Source organism: Oratosquilla oratoria, chromosome 24, assembly GCF_046742065.1.
Source record: "Oratosquilla oratoria isolate Oo_2021 chromosome 24, ASM4674206v1, whole genome shotgun sequence".
Taxonomy (NCBI): Eukaryota; Metazoa; Arthropoda; class Malacostraca; order Stomatopoda; family Squillidae; genus Oratosquilla; species Oratosquilla oratoria.
The window spans coordinates 54,197,649-54,207,648 of NC_134800.1; the positions used below are offsets into that span (position 1 = coordinate 54,197,649).

At 39.8% G+C, this 10,000-nt stretch overlaps 1 protein-coding gene across 1 annotated transcript in view; it reads left to right on the forward strand.

Annotated features, from left to right (window-relative positions):
- The window catches only part of LOC143038639 (uncharacterized), a 41,220-nt gene that overhangs the window by 3,009 nt on the left and 28,211 nt on the right, over window positions 1–10,000 (forward strand). The window contains exons 2-3 of the mRNA XM_076208117.1: window positions 1,498–1,609; window positions 7,984–8,191. Of these exons, the coding sequence (XP_076064232.1) occupies window positions 1,498–1,609; window positions 7,984–8,191 (320 nt within the window). The remainder of the gene's footprint in view (window positions 1–1,497; window positions 1,610–7,983; window positions 8,192–10,000) is intronic.

Genomic DNA, 10,000 nt, shown 5'->3' on the forward strand with positions numbered 1-10,000 from the left:
CCATTCTCGCGCGTAAAACGAGTTTATACCCTTGAGTATATCCCTGAAACTATAAACAATGTTCAATTTTGCTGTTCATTGGCTTGTTAAAAACGGTACACTCTATAGTCTTCATTGTGGCAAAGAGCCAATGACGTTTTCAAGTAAGCGAGAGGGGGACCCTAACCTAAATCCATGATTTTCTAGCCAGCCTAACTGACTTGGCTGGCGTTTGCCACAACAAAAAATGTAGAGCACAGTATATGGACATCCCACCTTCCTCCTCAAAGGTTCACCTTGAAAGATAGGGCAGTGCATCTTGTGTTATCATTGCTTCGGGACAAGAAGAACATATGTCTCCGATATCAAGATATAGATAAGCCGAGGACACACACACACACACACACATACACGCACACACGCGCACACACACTCGGTGGCATAGTTGGTAGAGCGCTGAACTGGGAAGCAGAAGTGCTCCCAGCACCCAGTTCGAATCCTGCCCAGGGCCGAAATTATTTCGGTATCGCTGTGCCTCGGGTCGTTACTCTGACTCTCGTGGGCGGGGAGTTGGGTGTGTGTGTGTGTAAGGTCATAGCATTACCCATAGATCGGACCTACGAGCTCTGAGCTCTCTTCCAGGAGGGAAATAGCTGTCGATCACGAGTCCAACACGTGATCCAAAGACCAAGTGAACACACACACACACACACACACACACACACACACACACACACACACACACACACACACACACACACACACACACATACATATATACAGGTGCACAACTCTCTATTCGAAACCCTTGGGGCCAGCTGCATTTCGGATTTCGGGATTTTTCGGATTTTGGACAACATCCCACATACGAACATTTTTATTACAGCAGAAACGTGTAAATACTCAAGTAATTAGGATGAATAAATATTTCGGCATCGTTACAGCTTATCTATAGAGTGATGTACTGATAAAGGAAATAGTGAAATAATAAAAAAAAAACATTACTAATAAAACATTTTAATTAATGACATTACATTTTAACTACATGTTACAGTAATAAAATGGTAAATGACGAAATAAAACAAATGAAGATAAAGCCGCTAATAATCACGTTCGAACGTCATCAAGATGCTTTCAACAGAAGCGGGATTTTCTAGTGACGCCTGTTATACAAAGTCTGTACAGAGATGATTATTCACACTTAGGTGGGGTAATGGAAGACTATAAATGCCGTTACAGTTTATAGAGACTTATATGCTACAGTAATAAATTGGTAAATGATCTAACGGAATAAATTAAAATGGAGTTGATAACATTAGTACATTAACAAAAAAAAAGTATCTGCAATTAAATTACAGGAGGCAATGGGCTGTAACTCTTAAGTATACATACACAACCTGCCAAGCATAGTCACGCCATCCAAGCGTCGGTGTCAGGTCAGGTCTATAATTCCATTTCTAAAACAGATATATTGCCAATTAAAGTAATATCTAATGGCTTTTTCCATGTACATTGCAGTCCCGAGAGATACGTGGTGAAGTCCGACCTGGAGGATGTCCCTCTGTCCAACCAAGATATCATGTCCTACGCCTTCGACAACTTTAGCAGCTGGAGCCACAAGACAGCAGTGGTGAGTCTGAAAGCTTCTTGTGGGTGCACAATTTTTTCCCTTTTTTTTTTTTCTAACTGGAAGAATCAACACAGCGTGATATGGAACGCAAAATTAGAGGAAAACGTGCGACATAAATTAACTCTCAGATTTGTCAAGAGGAAAAGATCATGGACGGGTTTCGTTACATTTTATACAATAGTCATGTTGCGCCGGATCGGAGAGGTACGAAATAGTGGTATTCTTTAAAAACTAAACGGCCGAATAGCGAAACTGCCTATTGCTGGTTGGTCAGACGAGACTGTCGCGATGGGAAAGCCGTCAACATTGTACAAAGGTATGTTTACATAAGTTCCTTCACCTTCAGTCTAGTCCTCATAGTTCATAATGACCATGGGAAAACGCGTGTCTACAAGAATCAGAAAGAAAAAGGAAGGTAGCATGACCTGATTTACGTTTATAAAAGGGCAGTCGTGAACTAAAACTCACTTCCCTTCGGATATTTTAGTTTTGATGCTGCTATGGGTTTCAGACAGCAGAGGGTGCGATGCTGTGGAAAGTACGTCCATAGGTACAATTTGTCCCTTGTTTATCTTTTTTAACAACAAAAAGCGGCAAGGAAGTCTTGGAGAACCACAATAGGATGGGTTATCTTAAGATTCAACCCGTCATATCAAACCTGGCCAAAAGCTTAACTGATGTCTAAGAACAATACTGTGCATTGGTGTCGAGCTGTTATTGCAATAACTCTGTTCATACAATCATGCAATTGCAGTGGTGATGATACCATTATGTTACCGGAACCCAAAAAGATCGATTTGACTCTGCAGTAACCTTAAGCTGATTATTTTCCATGTCATTGTTGGCTGCACCTCGAGAAGCGAGATTAGTTGCTTTAGATATTTTCACCTTGTTTTGGGGTCTTCCTCCCATTTTTTGCATAATGCTGGTAACGGTACTAATGGATGGTACCAGGAAGTATCCAGTACTAAGACATTTATTCGCTTCTCTCACTACAGTTTACCTTTCTGATAAAATTTTCATTCTCTGCTACATGCAACCCTAAACACTTAAAACTCTTCACATTTTCTAATCTTTCTCCTTTATGACTTACATCTAACATGCCACCCTCTTCCTTCTACACCTCACCACCTTACGTTTGCCCACATATACTTTCAACTTTCCCCTATCACATGCCCTCTCAAACTCAGCTGTGTGCTGCCTTAGGACTTCCTCTGACCCCAGCTACAAGTGTAGTGTCATCAGCAAACAACATCTGGCTCACCCCCCAATTCGTTCGACCCTTACCAACCATCTCCAGTCCTCTACTCATCATCCTGACATTTACTTCTTGTACTACCTCACGCCTGTACAGGTTGAAGAACCATAACGACATTACATATTCCTTGCACAGCCCCACCTTCACCTCACCACTCACCATTTCCAACTTTAACACAAGGTCTACTACTCAAAAAAAAAAAATAAAATAAAATAAAAAGACCCCTTAACAACTCCGCCCCTATCATATTCATCTGCAGCACCTCCCACAATGCCTTCTTGTCATAAGCCTTCTTCAGATGCATTTCAATTACCATCCAAAATGCCTTTCCAACTATACTAAACAGACTGGTCTCCCTACAAAATCACATTCCCCTTCCTTAGGTACACATTAAACAACCTCACTAGCCAATTCACTACAATGGTCCCTACCTTTGTCAGGCACTCCACATGACACTCATCCATGATACTCTTACCAGCTTTCATCACTTTTAATCCCTTTTGTGTATATATATATATATATATATATATATATATACATTATATATATATATATATATATATATATATATATATGTGTGTGTGTGTGTGTGTGTGTGTGTGTGTGTATATATACATATATATATATATATATATATATATATATATATATATATATATATATATATATATATATATATATATATTCCTGTCATCTGGTTCTCCCGTCATAGTAATTTTCTTAGCATCTCCCACTGTCATAATCCCTCCCTAACATTCGTATTCAATAACTCGCTAAAATACTTTATCTATATTTCCCTTATTGCTTTTACTGCCATTAACATTTGTCCATCTACACCCTTTACCCTTTCTTTTCTACCTGACTTACCTCTCTCGCCAAATCCGAAAATATTTTTTTGTTATTTAAAAAAGATCTGTCAAACTCCTACTCCGCTTTACATTAGCCCTCCTTTTTCCTTTTTGCCTCCCTCATCTTTCTCATCTCTTCTTCTTGTACCTCTCATATGCTTCTTCTCTTGCACCACTACCTTCAACTCTTCATCCCACTATTCGTTGCCCCTGCTTCTGTGCCCCCCCAACATCCTTGTCCTGCATAACATCTCCTCGTACTTTATATTTTTTTCCTTGAAACAAACCCATTCTTCTTCTATTCTTATTTCCCCTTTATCTCTCACGTCCTCTCACACTTCTCTCAGCTTTTCCTGGTATTTTTCTGTTCATCATTCTCATTTAATTTGTTTTCTCTCAGCACTTCGCCTTCTGTTTTTCCTCTTTCTTTACTTTTCCTCCATTCTCAGTTCATCTTGAAAAAAACAATCTCCCTCTCTCTCCCCTGAAAACATAAACGTCCAGAACTCTTCTTATACCCTTTAGGTACCACTACATAATCCATCTCTTCACTATAATTCCTAACTGACACCCCATCTATTGGCTCATACTGTAACCTCCTGACACTCTAAACGATAATCAGATATTTCCAAAAAGCCTCCCTTTCCTCTTTATTTTGCTTGCTACCAGGTTCGTATGCACTCGCAAAAAGACATATCTCTCATACCAGTTTCACTTTTGATCACATAATGCTCGAGGTCAATTTCCCCCACTCCACCGCGTGTTTTCCTATCTCGTCACTTATCAACAAAGTTATTCCTTACCTCTTTTATCTTATCATCACTCCCGACACACTCCCCACCACACTTCCAAACTCAAACACACTTCTTCCTTTTAACTTAGTTTAACTTAATGCTAAGACATCCATCCTTCTTCTCACAAACTGCCAATTGCTTCCTATTTACTCTCATTTACTGACCCAATTACTACTGTTATGGTTCAAGTCCTCTCATACCTTCTTATACCTCACCTTTTCGCATGATCCCTAGTCCCATTCCGCGTTGGTGGCGTCATCGAAAGCTTGGTGGTCTCGCATTTGCTTAGTTGTGGGGTCGAATCCTGCACTTGATGGCTCCGGCCGCAGCTACGCGGCTCCTGGCTTAGGCTCCTTCTAGTCCCTATACTCGGTCCTATTTTGTCGTCTTTTACGGCACACATGGAAAAAACACAGTTGCATGATTGTTCTCATATATATATGAGGATCCCGAAGCGGTATTCATAGAAATGATAAAGGAGAGGTAGGGAACAGCATAACGGAGGAACAGTCATTGTATAAAAGTATCACAATTCCTTTAGGAGTGTGTGTGTGTGTGTGTGTGTGTGTGTGTGTGTGTGTGTGTGTGTGTGTGTGTGTGTGTGTGTGTGTGTGTGTGTGTGTGTGTGTGTGTGTGTGTGTGTGTGTGTGTATGTATGTGTGTGTGTATTCACCTTGGTCTTTGGATCACGTGTTGGACTCGTGATCGACAGCTATTTCCCTCCCGGAAGAGAGCTCAGAGCTCGTATGACCGATCTATGGGTAATGCTATGACCTTACACACACACACACACACACCCAATTCCCCGCCCACGAGAGTTGGAGTAACGACCCGAAGCGCAGCGATAACGAAATAATTTCGGCCCTGGGCAGGATTCGAACCAGGTACTGCCGCACCTCCGTACTGGCAGTCCAGTACTCTCTCAATCGCGCGCGCGCGCGCGCGTGTGTGTGTATTTACCTAGTTGTATTTACCTAGTTGTATTTTACGGGAAGGGGAGCTATGCTCGTGGTATCCCGTCTTCATATCTCATTTTATCTAAACTATTCTTAAATTCATGTATTGTTTTTGCACACACCACTTTCTCATCTAACTTGTTCCAACTGTTTATGTGTGTGTGTGTGTATGTGTGTGTGTGTGTGTGTGTGTGTGTGTGTGTGTGTGTGTGTGTGTGTGTGTGTGTGTGTGTGTGTGTGTGTGTGTGTGTGTGTGTGTGTGTGTGTGTGTGTGTGTGTGTGTGTGTGTGTGTGTGTGTGTGTGTGTGTGTGTATAGATCGACCTTAATGGTCCACTGCAGCACTGGCCTGCCCCTTGAGGGAAGATAAAGCCTCTGTTTCTCACCATGGTGGGCTAATCCGGCTTGGTAAGGTTGTAGGTATGGTGAGAAGTGCATGTAAAGTTGTCGTTGGTGTATTCCAATGGCTGTGGTTGTGAATGAAGTCTGAAGTTAGCGTAATCAGCTCGTTTAATCTCATTAGGTGCTGGCATATATATGTGACATTGATCTACCGCATTTCTGATGCCCGCCTTTGTGGAGAAGAGTTGGAAAGCCATGAAAGTGGTTTTTCACTTACCGGGGATCGAAGTAGACATCTTTAAACTCTAACTTAGACGAATGATGTGTGACGCTGATTCGTAGGGACGACCGAAAATAGTCTCTACCATCCAGGTAATACCCCAGTACAGGGTATGTAATGTGTGCAATGAAAATACTACAACTGATCATGCCCCATGACATGGAATCTATTACATGAAGTCGGTTAATACAGGGGGACCTTTGTATATGACATCTGCTCAGTACATATATTGGAAAGGCATCTTCATGGTAGATACGTGATCCACTACTTAATCTTTCCCCGGATGCGTAATACCACATCACTTATTTCGAAGGTTTACTTAGGAAGTGTATGTTTATGCCATTCACCAATGAAGATGATATGTTCTCCTTATCTTATCCCTCTTTCGCCGGAGCAAAGGTTGTGCCCACTTCAGTGTTTTGATCCCTTGGGAAATGTTTTAATCAGTTCTAGTGGTGGACAAGGTCCGAGGGCACTTGAAGAAGAAGCAAAATGCAGGGCAAGATAACTTATGCCTTATCGGTCCAGGAACATTTGTTATTGGACGTGATATCTGAAGTATGTCGCTTTTTGTATATTATGAGATAACTGAAGGTAGAGTTTCAAGCCTAAGCTGTATAAAAATCAGTCAGTAACAGACAGAATAAAATATGTCAAATAAATGGGTTGACCAGTTGATTGATATGATTATTCATATCGATACATCAACAAGACAGGGTACTGTAAATCTATTTCTAATCCTGAAAAAGGCATCACACCCATCCACTACTATTGTCCTAAATACTGTAACAAATAAAGAATAAAGGACATCCATGTGCACTACAATACGTATACTGCATTCTAACTTCAAAGTATATGTCCATGTATAATTTTATTGATAAGCCAACAAACTTTCTCTTGTAGAGTATCTGTATCGTTCTTAGATACTTGCCTATGAGTAGATATGGGTCTACGTACATTGTTTACAGTAATAGTGATGTGCAGATGGTCTAATGGTAGGTCTGATACAGTAGTCCATTTCAAAGACGGAGATGATAAAGTTTGCTTAGTTTGGTGTATGTCTGAGTTGATTTGTGTTGCTGAGAATGCATATATTCAATTTCTGAAGAAATTATGTTGACTCATTGTGTGGTACTCTTGTGTGTATATCAGTGTGTGTTCAACCACAAAAAGTATTCATGATAACTTAAGTGAGTGTTGTGGGGTAAATGATGGCGAGTGTTTGAGAATGCAAGTGTTAATAATGTTGAGAGTCTTTCTGTGTGCAATAAAGTTTTTCACGAGTTATAGTTTCAGAGCGTTGTCTGTAGAGATGTAATCTGTCCTATGTGAATACTAAAAATTAGGCTATATATTTCATCGAATTAGAAACCCATCTTTGTTGTGTGTAATTTTTGTTGGACCATAATTTTGTGATGTGGTAAGATGTACCAAGTGTTATCTATTGTTTTGGTGGAGGCAATAGAATATTTTGTGTGTGTGTGTGTGTGTGTGTGTGTGTGTGTGTGTGTGTGTGTGTGTGTGTGTGTGTGTGTGTGTGTGTGTGTCTGCCATGAATCAACCTCCCTGAGAACAAGGTCAATGCAATCAGATGGCCGAATAGTGTGGAACTTTGCGACTGTAGTTTAATCTCTTGTATGATGGTAGTGTGTATAGTATGTGAGTGCATGAACCATTGCACGTGTATGGGCTGATCTCGCCCATATTTGTTTTATGTTCTGGTCATGTAAGTAACGTAGTGCTGTATTTATAGTAACAGAGGCCGCGAGTCTGTCGGATGTGCTGCCTCTCTGGGTAGATGATATGGTCTGAGCTCTGTTTATACATGGATACTCGGACAAATGAAAGCCCCGTTACCTCTAGCCTTCACCATAAAGGAATCCTTTCTATTACACAGGTTTCCTACTCAACGGGTCACGGTTACACCTATGGGGAACTGTACGATGCCAGCCTGCGGTGGGGTGCCGCTCTGGGCCGTGTGGGAGTCCGCCAGGGCGACACGCTGGCCATCTTCTCTTCCAACAACCCCGAGTACCCCATCATCTTCTTTGGTTCCCTGGCTGCTGGCGTCGTCGTCTCGCTTGTCAGCGCGAGCAGCACAGCAGGTACAGCCATACATAATTTGAGTTTTGTATTTTCATTGTGTTACCCAAGACTTAGGGTGTCGTGATGGACCGAGATTTGTCCCCGCCTTGTGTATACCGGTAGATGAAAATGATGTCTTGCGTTTGGTGATATTTTATAAAAAGAAAAAAAGAGAAAGAAAAAAAAACGCATCAGTTCCCTAGTTTTTAAAAATTATTTCTCTGGCAATTCTGGGATGCTGTCGAGAACCAACGTAGTTTACAAGTTTAATTGTACCTCTGGAGACTGTGAGCTCTTTTCTAGTAGCTATGTTGGTTTTACGACATCCAGCCTTGGCAGGCGTTTAACTCTCTACCTCCAACAGGGAACCATTAAAAACCATTTTGAACATCATCACAAGTCTGTGTTGGATAGAGCAACCATTGTTCATAACACTGAAGTTGTAGTTCAATGTAACGGCATTAAGGAACTGAAAATGTTAGAGGCTGTGTATTTAAGAGAATTGTCTCCATTATGATATCTGCTATTTCCCTTTTTAATAGCTCCTCGCGACATGTGGTACCTAACCTACCTAGGCATGATAGCTCACCTCACCTTACACCGTCCCCAACTCTCCCCCACCTCACCTTTCCCTCCTCCTTCCCCTCCCGCTCATCAAGACCTAAGAAGGTCAACCAGAGTGAGGTCTTCGTAGGTTTAAATGTCATGCATGACACCAAGAGTGTAGCATTCTTCTTTATTCTGTGACCATGTAACGTACCTGTATAATTGTGTTGTCTGAACTGTATTTGTATCTTGATAACGATTACTTGTAGTCGAAACGTCGAACAGTGTCTTAATTAAAATGGAGAGCTTTGGACAGTTCGTTTCCGCTCATCCTCCCAAGATTAGAACCTTAGTGAGGAAATTTGAAAATATTAAGAAGAAAATCAATATTTGTGAAAACGCTGTGGTGTTCAATTCAGTGTATATATATATATATATATATATATATATATATATGTATATATACTGTATATATATATATGTATATGATGGTACATTGTGATAAGTTGATGAAGGTGGAAAAATAAGTTACGGGTCTATTTCCGAGTTTCTGAGTTTATTCCTTACCGGTTTTGATATATATATATATATATATATATATATATATATATATATATATATATATATTCCTCTGAAGAAGCATAGCGCAAACCCGGTCAGTAATAAAATAAAAACTCGGAATTAGACCCGTGAATTCTTTTTCCACCTTCATCATATACATATATATATATATATATATATAAATATATATGTATATATATATACAGTATGTGTGTGTGTGTGTGTGTGTATATATAAATATATGTATATATATATTATATATATATATATATAATATATGTATAAATATATATGTATATATATATACATATATATATATATATATATATATATTTCTTGGGCACAGGTTTTCTCTCAGACAATTCTGATAAAAATCAACTGCACTGGATGCTTTGATGATCTTAAGGTAGGAATTCTTGATCTTTTGAAAGATCTTATTACTTGTAGAGAAGGACTGAATGAAATTATTCATTTCTCTTTTATGAGTAGCATAGCTCACTTATAGTGCTGTTGTATGCCGACTTGATTATTTATCTTCTAGTAACAGAGGTAACTGTTGTTACTAGAATATAAATAATCAAGTCGGCATACAACAGCACTATAAGTGAGCTATGCTACTCATAAAAGAGAAATGAATAATTTCATCCAGTCCCTCTCTACAATAAGAAGATCTTTCAAAAGATCAAGAATTCCTACCTTAAGATCATCAAAGCATCCAGTGC